We start from the raw sequence: 17688 nt of genomic DNA on the forward strand, positions 1-17688 counted from the left end.
TCATTACAGAAGAATGTCATCAGATATACAAAAGTGTTTTGAGTCTGCAATGTTGCAAATTCGGGGAACTCAGAGAATCAGAAACTAAAATACTTTATTTATAAAGAATTGACTTTTTTTTTTTTTTTTTTTTTTTTTTTTTTGTGAGAATGATGGACAGTAAGGGGGAATGGAGCTCAGAGAAAATCTAAGCAAAGAACAGCAGGATATCTATGTCAGCTCAAGTGGAGAAAATGCCTCGAGTTCCCAATGTGCTTAGTAAACAGAGCATGTCACTAGGACAACACTTTGACTGAATGTCAGCTGGAAAATTATTCCACAGTGAGAGATTTTGAGACCAATAAGACAGGGACAGAGAACTCTGTAGAAAGACACTTAAAAAAATAATTATAAGTACAAAGACCTGGATGGTTTCAGAATCAGAGGGAGTACCAGTACCAGTGCATTTGAACCCATTAAAGCACTGGAGTGGAAATTTTGTTTTACTAGTTCTTTGCCTTACAAGGTGGATAGTATTCTTTAAAACAAAGCCCCTCTCAGTGGCCTGGCTCCCTCTTCCCAACCAGGATACGCAGCAAATCTGCTTAGCATTTATCCAAGGCTGAAAGCAAACTTACACCCAACCAGGAAACTGCAGTCTCCAAGCACCAGATTTAGAACAGTGGCATTTTATTTTGTGTTTAATGTATTATATTGTTAGGAGGACAGGTTATAATCTGATAGTATTCTACTTCGTATAAAACTCCAAGCACAAACTGAGACTATCATAGTTCAAAGATCAAGATTTTGAGCAAATACATCCACAGCAGGGACTTTGCTGCCAATTGCAAAAGGGATATGCTCATCTTTATTACCTCATTTCCCCTACAAAGTAGAATGTAAGGCCTGGAATAAAAGCATACTGGTCTAGATCTTTGCCTACCAACAGGGACACCCAATGAAAATCAATAATGGGTTCTGCTGACTCAGATGTGTTGAAGCCAGACTTTCTCTGTAATCGCTTTTCTCATAATGAGTTCCTGTCCGACCTGGGATCTAGAGGGCAGAAGAGCAGCAGAACACTGTCACCCTTTGGTGTGGGCTGTTTACATATATTCCTATTCCTTTAGATGAAAAGTATTTGATTTTGGCCATCTGCAGCCAAATCAACCAATTTGACCCAAAACTTGCCTAAGTTACAACCAAGGCTTTAATAAGGCTTTGATTCACTTTCTAAATGCAGATATTCTATAGCTATTTCCAGGCACCAAAGCTCTATAATTCAGCACCATATATTACCTGCTCAGCTTCATACACACACACAGGTGTTTCCTTAAATTGTAAATAAAAGCTAGTCTGCTTTTTGTAAAAGCAAAGTCCCCTTTTCCTTCTCTGATTTTTTTCAGAAAGAGGCTAAAAGCATAATGAAATATCATCCATTTATTTTATTTTCTTCCCATCATTCATTATTTGAACAAATATATTAGCATACTTAAAATACACTCTGAAACTGTGATTTTAATATACTTTATTGAAAAAAGTACACAGTTTAAATTTTTTTCAATGGGACAAAGCAATGGTCACCTCTATCTACCAAGTCCTTTTTTGATGAATCATGACTGCCATTTGCCAAAATCACATCTGCATGACTTGCAAAGTAAAAAGATAAACCTTTTTTCAACATATCTTTGAGAATTTATATCACCAACAGTTTAAAATCATGAAATGCTGATGCTCTGACTATATTTCATGTCCTCTATGTTGCACCATTTCCCAGTTCACAGTTTATCCATGTTTTAGCATGCCAGTTGAACACATCAGTCAATGTCACCTGGAGAAAATCGTCAATAGCAGAGGAAGAAGAACAAGAGAAGGTTTAGCACTAAGGCCTGAGACACCGCCACATTCTCTTGCATTTTCCTAAAGAAAATAAAACAACAACAAAGGAAAATAAATACAAGCCACTACAGTCATTTATGACACGTGATTTTTTAGCAAACATTGGCATAGAAGCACTGGTGTAAACAAGAAACCCCACAAATTAAATATACTGGGAAGTAATACAAGTACCTGTTTTGAGTTAAACAAGTTTAGGTTGTAGACTGAAAAAACAAGCACTACACCATCACCTCCACTTGATACTTTAGATCTTGTTCTACATTTCATTAACACCATCAAGGGCAGAAATGAAAGTTACTCCAGAGTAAAAAGGATGTCTAAGAACCTATGCTGTACTAGCCACTGTAATCACACCCTGCTCTCTATCAGCTCTCCTTGACACTGTGTGAGAGTATTATGCAGAACACAGAGCAGTAAATACATGTAGTGGAGGGATCACTATCCCTCTCATGCAACATGTGTGAGCATAACAACTATAGCCTGACAGGTATGACACTGAAGCTAATTCCTGAAGCAAACATTAACAGCACAGAGTTCTCAGCCATCTCTAACAAGGAATCCTGCGGTCACTGCTTGAGCCAGAGTAAGTTCTCTGATGTTCCTGGCTGCCAATGCTCACATCCTACCACGTCCTCTGACATGATACAAACCAGTCTGCAAAAGCATCAACTCAAGACATTGTCTACATGAGTACAAAAAAGACTTGTAGCACTTACAATATCTCTCACTTCCCTGACTACTGAGTCTTCTGAATATTTCCCAACATTTCATCTTGGAAGATAGTTTTCCTATTAATTATTTTTAAATAAATAAAAAAATTACCAGAGTCTGAAAGAAAGGAAAAACAGATAGAAACTCACTTCAGGGTGAAATCCATGACAAGATTCTGGGCGTCTTCTTATCTTCTGAGATTTTAACCGTTCACATTTAAGGGATTCATTATGTGCAAGGCAGTTAAGGAGAGATGCTCTGAGCACTGCATTCTCATGGGAGTATTTTGAAATGAATACAGTGAAAACGTTTCAGTTCCTTCCTTCCTCTCCATTAAAACCCCAAGGTGATATGTTTGGTCACCACAAGAAAAAGAAAGTGATTCTAGTGCTTTCCTCTCTGTGATCTGTGTTTTCAACAGCATGTGTGCACTTACACTGCTGACCTGTCTTCCTATAAGTCTGCAATAAAAGCACACTGCAGATTGCTCTTGACAAATTCCAGTTTAGGGGAAAAAACTAATCCTGAACTACCTGAACTACAGAACAGCAAAACATAGGAAGTGGGGCAACCAAAAGGTGATACATTTACTTCGCTAAATTTTGGTAGTTTTGGAAAGCAGGATTCTGAAACATTTTCAAAGCTCCAGACAAACCTTAAATAAAGAGAAATCTATATTAGAAGTTCTGTAAGTTTCAATATAATGAGGTCCATTCTTACAAGAAAATTACATACTTAGTGCCTAATTTGAAAGATGTTCAGTTGTTCAAAGATGACCAGGACCTTATGCTACGTAAGATCCACACAAGTGTGCTTGCTTAATTAATATTGGTTGTTAAAAAAAAAAAAAAAAAAAAAAAAAAAAAAAAAAAAGGAAAAAAAGAAAAAAAAGTGAATTCTCACTGAAAAAATAGTGGAAACATATTCCCAGATGGCTTAATTTCAAAGAGCACATATAAATAATGGGTGAGGATGTCATGCAATGCAAGTTTTACATGGTAAGAAGTTTTTTCAATATTTGCAGCTCAAATCTCTTTGTGACCAGTTTGTAAACAAAAGGATATACCTGATTTCTATAGGTGCCATGGTAATTGGTGGGATAGAATCACAGAAGCATTCATTATCTACTACCACCATGAAGAGGTTGCTACTTGGGATCTGCTGGATAACAAAAGACCTGAAAATTAAAAAGAAAACAAATAATGGTGACATTATCAGCATCTCTGAGCCACTGGTTCTTGTTAGGAGTTTATCAGACTTTTATGTATTTACAGTCTGGAATGGAACAGATCCACAACACTAATGAAGGTTCTTCTGCAGCCACACACTGGTAGCTCACAGTCCCAAACTTGAGCCTCTATAGTTGCATTAGGGCCTTTGTGCACTCTGGGTCTTGCTTGAAGAAAAGCAACTCCTGATCTCAGCTTTCATCTGTCCCCTTGAGAGCCATTTTATTACTGAGCCAACAAAACAGAGATTAGGCCTCAAAATCTTCCAAAGCCATTTATTTTAGAATAATGGTTATCTGGTATAAATATGGTGATAACTCAGCACCACATTCAAATGAAGACAAAGCAGGCAACTCAAAGGGAGAGCAAAAAAATAGACTTTTTTTTAAGAAGGAAAGCACCCAGGGGAGACCAGGACAGGATCCTGTGGGCACCAGTCAGTGATGCACAGAGTTTCAGTGAGCTGAACCCTTTAGCACATACCGTAGCGAAAAGGGGCAAAAGGCAGAGCAAAATAGACACTATTTACCCTTTCTTTTAAAACTCAGGATACAATACAAAGAATGGCTTTAAGGCTCAGACACAATTCTTCATGACATTTTAAAGCAAGCTTTTAGAATTTATTCATCCTATCAGCAGCGGATTGGCCATATCAGATATCACTGAAATCTGGCAATTCCAAGAATTAGGTGTTTTGCAGCGTGGTTTGCTGGTAAATGTACAGAATGCTAAGTGAGGGTTTGAGCACCAAGAAGATGTGGAGAGAAACATATTTTTCCTCAGACATCTTTCTTTAAAATACATATTGTCTTACTATAATAACTCCCTGCTTTTTCCAAAGATCACAGAAGATGAAATAGCAGAGAGGGCAGGGAATATTTAAACCTAGCCTAAGAAAAAAAATTTGGAAAACTTTCTATAAAAATGCTGCCAACGGAAAGATTAAATGCTTTTCAGTATTTTTTAAACTTACTGAACCTCCATTAAAATTACACTTAGAGTGATCTGCAATATGTTAACTTTATGTTTATACATGAAATATACATTTATGGCATAATGTAGAAGGCTGAACTTTATAAATGTACCTACCAAACAGCTGGAGCATGTAGCAAGACTGACATCATTGTAATGGAGCATCTGTGGCTTTGTGGATTTGTGTGTGGGAGAAATGGGGCCAAAAAAAGGAAAAGAGGGAAAATCTTTAGCAGGCAATAGCACCAAAATTGTACTGCATGAATTTCTCAAAACAGCTATGAATAAATCAAACAGTAAAGGATAGAAAAAACATTACTTTTATTGCCAGAAATTGGCACAATTTGCATTTTGTGCAGTCTGAAACTTATACCCATTTAAAACTTGCTCAGAAAAGAACCTGATGGGTTCTAAAGCGCTTTAGCAATAATTGGATGCTAAATGATTAATTTCTTTTTGCTGAGAAGGGAGTAACTGTTCTTCTGTTTTACCTGTGGTATGCCCAGCTTCAAACTTTTTTGTGATCCCCCTTTTTGTGACCAGGTTTACAGGTGCCAGTTCATGAAAGCTGGGCAATTTCCCATTCTGTTTCTTGTTTCACCCATTTTGAGTTGCCATAAGGGCTGTGAAGTATAAGGCTAATCCTCCCTCAAACTAGAGAGAGGGGAAGAAAAATTCCTATCACGTCACCTAGCTGGGATGAAAGCACTTAATCCAGAAGAATGTTTCAACTACAGAATTATGATGCTGAATAAATTACTACACAGCTAAACTACGATGTCTAGCAACATTTTCTGTTTTGCTTTATTACTACAAGCCTTCATAATTTTTGACATCATCAATTTAGGGAATGCTGTACCTGCACTGATTGATGGAAATTACAAATTAAAGGCAGTTCAAAGAGCAATATATCAGTTTATATAAAAACCCGCTCTTTGCTACCTTAGGAATTGTATCACAGGTATCAAATAATAACACTGACTGTTTACCAAACAGTGAATATTCTTACAGACCTACAGTCTGTTTAACTAGTACAGAAGTTTGTGAAGTGTCTAAGCTTATGGTGACTGCCACAGAGCATAGGACTGCTATAAAGAACCATCAAACAGTGAAACTTTTGGATCACTGTGGCATTCTTTTCCCTTAGTGCACAATAACAACTTAACTAATATCTTGAAAAGTGAAACAACTGGCTTCTCATCCTCCCATTAAAAGTAATTTTAGAAGAAAATGTTTTCTTCCATCAAGCAGTAAATGGATGTTTCCCCTTATACAGTTCTCAAACATAATCTGGAAATGAAGCTGTAAAGCCAACATACCAATAAGTGAAGACAGAGGATTCAAGACCAAGACTGAGCCAAGCAAATAAATGAGGGAAAAAAAGTTCATTTTCGCTTTCTTTTCTATTACTAGTTTGCACAAACAAAATATACTTCTTTCAGCTGCTGTAATTTAATATCTTTTCACAGTCATAAGATATTCTTACCCTCACCAGATCGGTGGCAAAGAAGTTTGTGCTGGTTGTAACCACCACAGTTGCTGTGTGACTATTCAGATAATTCACATGGCACTGCTTCCATGCCCAAACTGGATAAAGCACATAATCACCCCAGCAGCAGCTCTGCTGTTTGAGATCAGCCTTCAGTTCCCATGGTGACATGCATATGCATCTTTGAAATTCATTTTGAACATTCATGCCAGTAAGTCTCAGGAACGAAACGTTCAGAGAAAACAAAAGGTGCATGAACACAGTCAGACCAAAGCCTTTCAGAGACTGAGACATTCCACCAAAATACTTCACTCTCTATGCCAAGGTTCTGTTGCAAGGGAGAAAAACCTCCAGCAAACAGCTTCCATGGCTGCAGTGAGAAATAAAGTTGCTGACAAAATAGGGAAAATGGTATTATCTTTTTGTGAGATCCACTGTGTGTCTCTAAAGTTTCTCTTACAATAACCATTTCTGAACACCTGCTGGCTTAAGCTGGCATTTGTGTCCCTGGTAATATGGAAACCAACTCTCAAGGACTGAGTAAGGAGTTTGGCTGGACTTTATTGCTGCTCTAACAATCAAAAGAAAGTCTGTGTTTAAGTGCCTTATTATGGAGAATGTTTCACACTTAAAGGATAAAGCTCTCTTTCTTTCAAGCAATGTAAATCTCGATTTGAGTCCTTTTCCTTTACAGCAGTATCATTGCCACCATTTGATAGGGGCAGCACAGGAATAGACTTGCATATATCTCCAAATATAAAACAGAACAAACTGTTGGAGTTCCTGTTGAAGCTACATTGAGTCAATAAGAACCTTATTAATAATTTCCCCTCCATCTTTCATCCACTGAGGAACTAGCTTAGTTTATTTGATGTGCAGGTTCAGAGGCTTAAAACAGACCTGAAAACAAACTGTTTCTTGACTTTGTGGGGAAGGTGAGGAAGGGAAAAGCTCAATACTTGAAAGGAGTAGACAGAGAGGAAGGAAGAAAATCTAGTTACGCGAAACTATTTTGTTAATGAAGAAAAAGTAACAACAGAGAGTAAATCTGCAAGGAACTCTGTATTTTGAGTCAGAGTTTGTCACGTTGCACACACGGTATCTGTTTCTTCTTAACCTCTTCCAGTTTTAGTCCATATAAAAACATGTGCACAAATAAAATGCAAATTGATTTGGGAAATAAAACAGCTTCTTGTTTTAGTTGGAAGTATAAAATATTTGCTCAAAAAGCAATATTACTAATCAGCTCCTTGAAAATTAATTTTTCATTGTGTAATTAAAAAGAAAGAGACCAAATACTGCTGTGTTCATTATTATATTTGGTAGTCATGCTTCTGAAGGCATAAGAAAGCACATTTTTAATGTGTGTCTGGTGACTAAATGACTGTTGCCAGATACAATCAGTTCTTTCTAACTCCTTTGGACAGCCTATTACTTGGAAAGAATCACAACAGCACTGTAGTGCAAATGCTGGGGTGCACACTTGCTGCCTTTAAGCATGTAACGCAGGTTCCTGCATTAGAAGGGTGATCAGCTCCAACCAGGACATGCAGAGACACAGACTGTTCAAGGATAGTTCAGGGCAGGAGCTTGGCTTTGGAGATCTGAGTCATCCTCTGCAGAGGGGTTCTTCTTTCTAATGGATGGACAGTGATGCTGCAGAGAAATGCATCCTGAACAGGGTGAAACATGATACCTAAAGCTAAGTATGGGCTACAACACCTGTTCTTAGAGAACCAGCATCTTACATTCAAACCTGGTTTGTTGGGGCTTTTTTTGGTTGGTTTGTTGGTTTTTTGATTTAAATTTAAATTGGAATCTCTTGCTTTAATTTGTATATGTAAAAGTCTTTAAAGAGTTATACATTCTATTACAATAATTTCCTCCTCAGACTATGTTTAAAAAAACCAAAAAAACCAAAAAACCAACCAAACAAAAAATCAAACCCCAGCTTAATTCTCCAAATTTCACCTCCTTTTCATATTATAACAATCACTTTCTTCTGTAAGGAGAAATAATTAGAATATTTACAGTTCAGGAGCAGGGACCGAGCTGCCACTACCCTTGCAGCACTGCCTTCTCACCACTTTTCTTTCTCTTTCTTTCATCCTTCTGTCTCTGAACCTCTGGGCTGGCAAACTGTTAGTGAGGGAACTGGGAGAGGGACAAATCTCTCTGGAAAAGGAGGAAGATGTTCCAAGATGGAGGAAAGGACAGGGGTGACAGGACAAGCAGTGACAGTGCTCTCTGGGAAAGGATATAGGGAAGCAGGTTATCCATTGCTGCAGGAGGTGGCTTTGCCATGAGGCCTCTGCAGCCTGTCTCAGAGATTTTGGACCATTTCCCATGTTGATGGAAACGGGCACAGCAGGACCAAGGCAAAGCTGTGCCCTTTTTTCTTCCTGGCTGCTGTGTCTCCCGATAGACCAAGTCCAGCTTACTGGCTAACTTGAAGATCACACACTGCTGCAAGTCACTGATTTCCCTTCTTAATGCAGGTCATTACTTCACTACAAATACCTCAATCATATGGTACAAAATCTGTATGTGGTAGGCGTAACATCTTGTCTCTGAAATGCTGTTGGCTTCACCTTTCCTTTCGTAGCATAGCTGGATCAATAACAGGCAAAGCTAAGGTAATTCTATTTCAGACACGCCAGAGATGTGTCTCGTCCAGCTAAGCAAACCTAACCTTTAAACTGTTTACTCTCCACTATTTGACTACAGCATCTGCTATTAAAGGAAATCAATATTCCAGTTGAGCTGCTTCGTTGCTGTATTTCCGTGCAGGAGAGGTAATCCATTTCCTTGTCCACTGGTGTTAAATTTTGGACAGGATATAAACTGAACACACACATGAGGTTTCCCTACTAATAAGCAGCCACTTCCACTGCCCCAGCACAGTGAATCTTAAGAAAACTGGTTCAACACAGCATATTTAGTATGGGCCTGAGGGTGGGCTAGGCAGCTGTAAGAGAGGGCACAGTGATAATGGGTTGTTCAGACTGAGGATCCCAAACACCACCATTTCTTGGTCATTTGCACTGAACTGTTTTCCTTTTCCTGGCCTGCAGCCCTGCTGCCATTAGCTGGTCACTACTGACACTGCTACGAGACTTGTTTGAGCAACAAAGAACAGCAGGGAAGCTCCTGAGAGCATTCAGCAGTCTCTGATTTTCATATCCATGGCTCCCTATTTTCTTCAAAGAGCTGCACAGGCTGAAAAGTGTTAGAGGGAACAGAACTAATGTCAAGCAGCATGGAACTCGAAAGACACAAGATAAAATTGCGCTTGTGGGACCAGAACATTTAGAGATGTTCCTATTATGTATAATGTTCCTATTCAGTATAATCTTCCTATTATACTGAAGAATGGAAGATATTTCTTTGTAATTTGGGCAGGATTTGAACACAGCAACACTAAAAGCAATTCAACTTGTTTGAAAACAGTACTGTATGTTTCCTGTTAAAAATTAATTCTTGTTTTCTCACAGAAATAGTTCATTATTGCTCTTTGCTTTAAAAAAAAGACTTGCTCATAAGTAGTAATTTCTGATCTATATGCTGTATTTTACAATCCTTATTCTCTTTTAATTTTACAAAAATAACCTGCTGTTATATCTGTGCTTATAACAGACACCGCAGTAGAATATGGGGTCACGACAAACACATGGCTTAGGCAGGATTTTAGTTATATAAATATTTAAATTACTGTTTGGATTCACTTTTAATACATGCTCAGGAGGTTTAGCAGCCTGGTTTAAGGGCACAAATATCTGTGTATGTATTTTCCATTTGTTTCCTTAATGACCATTGGAACACTATTACTATCGCTTAATGTCACAGTGATGACTGTGGGACTTAAAATCAAATTATGAGTAGAATACCAGAGTATTGTGTTGGCAAATGTCACTCCTGCACATACATAATCATCTCAATCATTTTCATGTAGCAATAGAAAAGATCCTTTAAATACCACTTGTTTTGCTCAGGCAGACAAATCCTACAAAGCATGAAAGAATTTCACTGTGAGTAGTTTGAACTGAAATAGGACAATACTTTCAAATTGGCAAACTAAACAAATGCACAAGGATGTGAGAAAGTGCCTAAATTTCCATGGAATTCAACTTAGATAGCCCTCAGTGGTCACTCTGGCTCTTGAGCATCACTGTAAAAGCCTTTTCCCTCTGGGTGTTTCAGTGTTATTTTCTCCCTGCAAACTTCCACTAATGAACTTGGAGTATTTTGGATTAAGATGAGTTGTAAATTTGGGATTACATTTCATATCTGTCAAATGTGATCTTTCCTATTTTTTAAGAGAAAGAAAAAAAAATACCAGCATGAGGGCAGAGTAAATGGAAAATATTGTGCACACTGAACTCAAATATGTCTTACTCACGTAACTGTTGGTTGCAAATGTTGAACCCTAATGGTCTGGAACAAAGTTTAAGCATTCAACTGAAGTGCAGATACGTACTTTGCTGCTTCCCAACTTCTGTCATGTGCTTTCCAGGCTGCTGGCCACATTTCCAACCCACATCTCTCTCGCTTATCACATTTTTGCAATGAATGAATGAAACATTTATATCACAGTCAAGTTGTGCTACTTGTTTTTTGGTGGTTTTTTTTCTTTCCAAATAATTGATGACAGAGAATGAAATATCTAATGCAATTTGTAAAAATAACATATATGCCAATAACAACATTTCTGAGAGCTGGAGCAGTATACAAATGGTTCTCTCACAGGTAATGGTTCTCTCACATGAAAAGAGGCAGATAAACTCTCAGCCTCAGGCTTGTAATTGGATCCTGACCTCATGATAGCAAAATATTGCCATCACATACAGCCTGACTGAGTGAAGTACAATTTAGTATCAGTGCAAACACACTTAGAGCAAAGTTCAGCACTGAGGATTGAGGTGAGCAGGGTCATCCTCACCATTCCTGTGCTTGCTGAATGCTCAGTGCCCCACAGTTGTGCCATGGTTGGAAACCCCTTGGCTTCATACAGGATCCCCCAGAAGAGCCCATTCTCACACACTCCCCACCAGGAGGGGATTCTTTTTCAAATAACTAGTGCTCAGACAACAGCACTTGACCAACTGCATGTTAGGAATGCTGCAAACATCAAAAAACTTAGAGTGTACAGCCTTTAGAATGACAGAAGAACCTTAGGGTAATGAGGCATTGGACTGTTGGGAACCTTTCTAGTGCAGCCACCTTCCTGTATGAGGTGTAGGATAATGGAGAGTTTCAGACCTCCAGATTTTAAATGTACTGGCAATTTTTTTCCAAGAAACTTAGAAATCCCACAAGCTTCAAATATTTGTCAGCGTTTATACCACTGAACAAACCAGAGCTGAGTGTGACATGCAGGGTGGGAACCTGGTTCTGTGCTCACAGTGACCAAGAGAGGAGACAATAATTGGCACAAAGCAAATCATATCAGAGCCATCCTAAAGACTTTCTTTTGGAAGTGACACCTGGCTAACAAGACCACAACAGAAAGTCAGAGAAGTTATCCAGGCTGAAAAATGCAGTTCCACTACAGCATGTTAGCAAATATGTGTCTTAAGTAGAGTTCTTTAGCTCTACACAAGTAGTTGTGGTTTGTACTGAGAGACATCTCAGATTGTGTTTTTTAAAATGCTATATGATTTCTTAGCTAGGTTCTAAATATAACGTCGAGATGAAAAAGCTGGTTGATATATTCTGGTTTAGGAAGGCTCACAGACATCATATGACATTATAAAAGTATCTTTTGAATTGCAAGAATTGGAATTACTCTTTTCCACAACTTTAGGTCAAGTCTCATCTACAATATGACTCTAGCAAGGATCTGCACAACAGTAACTGAAGTATAAAAAGCAGAAATGACAAGGGGATTCACATTTAAAGAGCAATAACTCCTGAAGCTAAACTGCTCATTGGAGCAGTTGTGTTCATGGTGTCTTTTGCAAGAATGTTGTTAATTTATTTCTGTTAACATAAACTTTAGCAATGATTCAGAAGGCCACATGTGAAAGACTTCAGAACACTACGTGCCATCTTTTCCATAGCCAGCTAAAACTCCATATTGTTTTATATAGTATACAAATGTTAAGATTCATGTTGTTTTTCTAAGGCTTTAAAACATCCATTAAACTATCCCAAAACTTTAAAAAGGAAAGTGCTCCATGTAAAGATGTCTAAGCCATGTTTACATTGTTTATCATCTTGCTATAATATGAATATATTACAAACTGAAATCAATGTTCTAGTATTAGCAATTCTTCACAAGTGTGCCTGTATGTTATGGCATACATATGACTTTTTAAATCTTGTCATTACAAAGCATCCTTTTACTGCATCTAACTAACTATAATTTTGTTAACACTTATTAATGTTTGTTCAAAATGTAAAATTAGGCTAACTTTTAAGTAGATTATGATTTATATTTTAATGGAGTACTGATTTTTACTATGAACAGATCATCACATTCCCCTGTAGAGGTTTCATTAGAAGTGGGGAGTTAAGAGAAGGAGTCTACATCTCGTCCTACACTAAACTTCATTTTTACTAAATTTCCAAGATTTTAGGGTGCTTACAGAGGGAGACATAGGGTAGCATTCTGTGTATAGACAACTAAAATTCTCCAGAGTTTAACAAGCATACCAAAAAAGTTCTGAAACAAAAAAAAAAAGAAAAAAACCCAAATCTCCAAGCAAACACAAATTCTACAGCCTTGAAAACTGTCCAAGGGATTGTTAAACTGATGACTGGCAGGCACAGACCTGCCTGGTAACTTGGATATGTCTTGCCCTATTATTTTATATACCTTTTTTCTTAAATGAAAATAGTAATTTACAGTGTTTCCTGAACTGGACATTCAAAACATATATTATCAAAGGGTAGAGTTAAATTGCCCATACAGTGACTTTAAATTACACCTGCATGACAAACATTATAATCACTGGTGCCTTTGAAGTGAAGAGAAAGTTACACAGCCTGCAAGTGGAGAAGTGTGGGTAACACACAATGTAACATTTTAAGCTAAGTATAAAGACCTTTAATAAACAATTTTAGTAGTTTAAATTGCATAATTTGGTACTTTTTACTAGGAAAGAATAAGGCAAAAATATTTTTGGATCTTCTAGAGTTTTGGGGTTTTGGCTAAAAAAAGTTTCTAGAAACACTGCTGTTGCCTCAAATTTAATGACTTTTTAACAGCCATACGTATTCTGCAAGTCTGGAAGATCTGCTTTTCAAAAGAGAGGTGCCAGATAATTCCATATTCTTAGACTGTGATCCTTGAGACTTCGACAATGAACCACTGAGGCATGCAAAATTCAGTTTCCCTTGAAGATATTCCTTTAGCTCCATGTACATCTAAGCAAGCTCTCAGAAATCAAGGTCTGTTCAGCATTGTAAAGACCAGTCCTGAGCAGTCTGACTGCAGCACACGTGTGATCCAACACGGGCACGGGTGAGAACCATCCAAGTGCACATCGCCGCACGGGTCGCGGGCACAGCTGCTGGAAAAGCAACAGTTCAAAAAACATACAGGCTGAACAAAGGGTGGGGAAACAGAGAGAGCATTTCCCTCAGGATCAGTAAAGGTGGATACAGGAGAAAGAATACAATCCAAAATATCTTTTAGAAGACTGACTGTAATTTACTGCCCTAACAGCTCCAGGACAGACACGGGGACATTCTGATACAAATCAACAAAGCTCCCAAAGAGAAGAAATTGGTCCTTGATGCTTCGGCTGGTTTATGTGGCAAGCTGGTTTGTTTAAAAATAAACTAACTACATCTGAAAAGGCAAATTATTATTTATTTCATGGGAAATTGAACTGTGTATTTATTTACACATTTTAAACATGATCAAGTACAGCAGTTTGGCAAGCCTCTACTGAGAAAGAGATGTGGAAATATTTCAGCAAATGGTGGCATGTCTCGAGATTAAGTGGGTTTTAAAAAACATTACCATTTTAATGTCTGCAGATTGCACTGCTCCTGACACTAATATACTCATGCCCTGAGCAGTCTGCATCTAATTTGTGTTGTTATTTACCTGTTACTGCCAAATCTGTGCATTTAATGGACAAGTCTGAAATTTGCCTTTATAAATCCACATGAAGGCTTCAGTATTACCCTGAACTACACTTCCATTGTCATTTACCTCTTTTATTGACAATCAACAGCATTCAGTACCCAGTCTATGAGAAAGCAAGAGAAGCAATTTGGTTTCTTGATGATTTTCCTTGTTAACAAAATGTCTGCTTACTAACAATCTACTGGGACAAACACATGATATATAGGACAGTGTTTATTCAAATAAGTAGTTCCTCTACATTTTAACAGGCAATTTACATGTGATGCCAAACAAGGTAAAGTAAGTGCATTCATCTTTCATATCTGGCATAATTAGAACAAACATAAATTTTTCCCAGGGTTATAATGATTGTACCTAAATACTTCCTTGCTTCCCGAGTGACAATATGGCTTTCTTGTATTTACTTTCCTCTTTGTGTCTTAAGATTGTGAACAAAGGATCAACTGGAAACAAAACAGTTTCTTTGGGGTTTTGGTATTGACCTTGTAGACCCATGAGTGCTGCAATTAAAAGAGAAGGGGGATTTTTTTGGAAGTAAGGCCAGATTTTTGATCTTCATCCAAGTCCAATATGTCATCACACATGAACAGGAGAGGTTAAAAGGGCAAATTTTTGAGCATTTGACTGTGCACTGCTGCCTAATCTGTATACCCACAGTCTTTACAGTGAATGCACAAATTTGGCAACTATGCACTCAACTGGCTCCTTGCAACTTTGGAATTTTAACATATATGCTTAAAGTATAAATAGTCAGATGACTAAATTGCTATACTCACCTTCACAGCAGTTATAGCTGAAATTAATGGTATTTTCCTAAATGAAGCTTAATGAAAACATTTGAATTTTCATGCATAAATGACATATGCAATTGAACAAAAACATATTTGTTTGTTCTGCAAAAAGATCGGAGGATATACTAAAAAGACTGGCAAACATTTTCTGATCAAGTACCTTAACAGCCATCATCCTTTCTAATTTATAACAACTTTGACATTCTAAGTATGCTTTTCTTGGACACCTTTAGTGCAGTTAAAATTTGTTATGATGAGATCCCCAGAAGGCAAAAACTGGTGAGGTACCCAGTGAGCATTGTTGAAGAACATTGGTTGGCACTCTAATATTTAAAATTGGATAAAATATTGGGGCAATACTTCATAAAACTACAAGCAGTACTGAGACGTTTACATAGTCTAAAACTTCAAGCTTGATGTGTAATCAGAAACTCATCTCTGAGCAGCACACCACCTTTAAAGCTCATACCAAGTACATCTGTTGTTAGTATTGTTCTGACTCTGCAGAAAGAGTGCGAGTTGAGACTGATAAAGAAAAAATATTTCTCTTTAGCAATTAATTACTTTCAATGTTGAGGCTGTGATAGAACAGTCTATGATGTAACTTTTCAGAAGTAATGGGGTCTATTTCTTTTAGGGCTTTTTGCTATAAAAGGCAATAGCTTACTGGAAAATATGAAACCGTTTCAGATTTTTCAAAAAATCCCGGTTTTTCTCTCCTGTTGACAGTGCTTAGAAAATGTGGGTTGACTTGTTTTTGATTGCTGTTTAAATAACAGATTAATTTAATAATCATTGGGATATTGAGTAACAACAAATTATGGGGTGGGACAGCCAAACCCTCACCCTAATGACATTCTTATGTTAATTCTTATTTTCTTTTAGGCTCCTGCTTTCTTAATAAAACCTATATTTTTGAAAATAGTTTTTAAACGTTGCAATTTATCCCAAAGTAGTTTGCTTGTAAGAGATAAGTTTACATATAGGGAGTGCATTTTATATGTCTGTATATATTTAGTGTCTGACTCAAAGCCTGCTTAAGTGTATAGGTGCCTTCCATTGAGTGAGGTCCCAGAGATGGCTGAAAACGTGAGCCAGCTATTAAAAAAGTAACTAGCAGGTAGTCCTTTCTACTGTGTGATTTATTTTAGGATACTTCAATTTAAATCCAAATATCCACAATAAAATTTATGATTGGAAATGTTTATGAGTTTTCACTACTGTAGTTAGTTGGTAGCTGTCCCTCTTTGCCTGGGCAGAGTATTTCTACAAGATCAGTAACAGCACACCCAGGACAGAATAAAACTGAGCCTCTGCCCCTCACCCTGTGACCTTGCTGGCTATGACTGTGACTTTGTTAGCAAAAACACAGTATTTGTGCCCCAAAATGTCTTATCTAAGTAACATTATATGGTTTCAATTAACATCAGTCATCATTTTTACTTCTACTAAGAGACTGTTTTTAGTCTCCTTTTTCAGACAAGGGCTCTATAGTAGTGCCTGACACTGCAGGAACAGAAGCAGGGACTGGGGTATCTTTTGACACAAACTGGCTTAAAGCAGAGTATTTGCACAAATTTTGTTTGCAAACCTGTTCACAATGTACTGACCTTTCTAGTGTTTTTCAAGTAGTTTTTCAGTATTCCACAGGGTACACAATCAGGGAAATATTTACAATTATCTTCTTCTATTTGAAATAAACATTTGCAATTATATATCACAGATTAACCTCTAACATGATCCAAGGAGGACACAGAAGACAATCCCACTGGCTGAAAGTGATGCTGCACAGGTTAAGCACCAGACACAATGTCAACTCCAGATTTATGGTACAAAAAATTGAATCTAAATTCTGACTGATTGAGCCCATCATTCTGAAATTACAAATATTAAGCAATACACTTGCTTGTAAAAATATTTATTGGTACTGAGGCTATGAAACAGAAAACTGGGTCAGAAGATGTAGGTCTACAAAGGACTTTGGGTCAAATTCCTTAGCTGTTCTGCGGGAAAGTGTCCTGGGTTATAACAAAAATATTTGGAATCCAATGCAGTCTGCAATCTTAGATGCAATTTGTAGATTGTTAATGACAGTGGGTAAATGGTATAATGAACAACTTTCCCATGAGAATCTAATAGTTCTTCTGGATTATTTCTTTAGGTTTTGCTGTTGCTTGTGGAGAAAAATAATGGGTGCCTTGAGATCAGTTTGCAACTTACAGGGTTTTCTTTTATTTTTTTTTTCCACTGTGGAACACAAAATGTTTTTCTATGAAAAAAGATCTTAGTGCATTATTTTTGAAATACTATAATTTTCACTAAACTCAGTTTCCAACTTGGTGCTTTCCAAGTATTGCAGAATTGTATTATTTTTGAAACTTATTTCCTTTGACCTGAAGTTACCTAGGAATGCAGACTAAAATCTGCATTCCTTTGAGAAAACCTAGTCCTGTTAAATTAATCTTCTTTGCATGGAACCATGTCTGTTTGCAATATTTATACAGAATCATACAATGGTTA

The 17688-nt window shown here is 37.3% G+C and overlaps 1 protein-coding gene across 1 annotated transcript in view; it reads right to left on the reverse strand.

Annotated features, from left to right (window-relative positions):
• Positions 1 to 439: 439 nt before the first annotated feature.
• CACNA2D3 (calcium voltage-gated channel auxiliary subunit alpha2delta 3) overlaps positions 440 to 17688 on the reverse strand; it is a 397930-nt gene continuing 380681 nt past the window's right edge. The window contains exons 35-37 of the mRNA XM_066326744.1: positions 3654 to 3766; positions 2739 to 2821; positions 440 to 1899 (exon numbers count right to left, since the gene is read on the reverse strand). Of these exons, the coding sequence (XP_066182841.1) occupies positions 1807 to 1899; positions 2739 to 2821; positions 3654 to 3766 (289 nt within the window). The 3' untranslated portion in view covers positions 440 to 1806. The remainder of the gene's footprint in view (positions 1900 to 2738; positions 2822 to 3653; positions 3767 to 17688) is intronic.

The sequence above is a fragment of the Sylvia atricapilla genome, chromosome 11, assembly GCF_009819655.1.
Source record: "Sylvia atricapilla isolate bSylAtr1 chromosome 11, bSylAtr1.pri, whole genome shotgun sequence".
NCBI classification, from domain to species: domain Eukaryota; kingdom Metazoa; phylum Chordata; class Aves; order Passeriformes; family Sylviidae; genus Sylvia; species Sylvia atricapilla.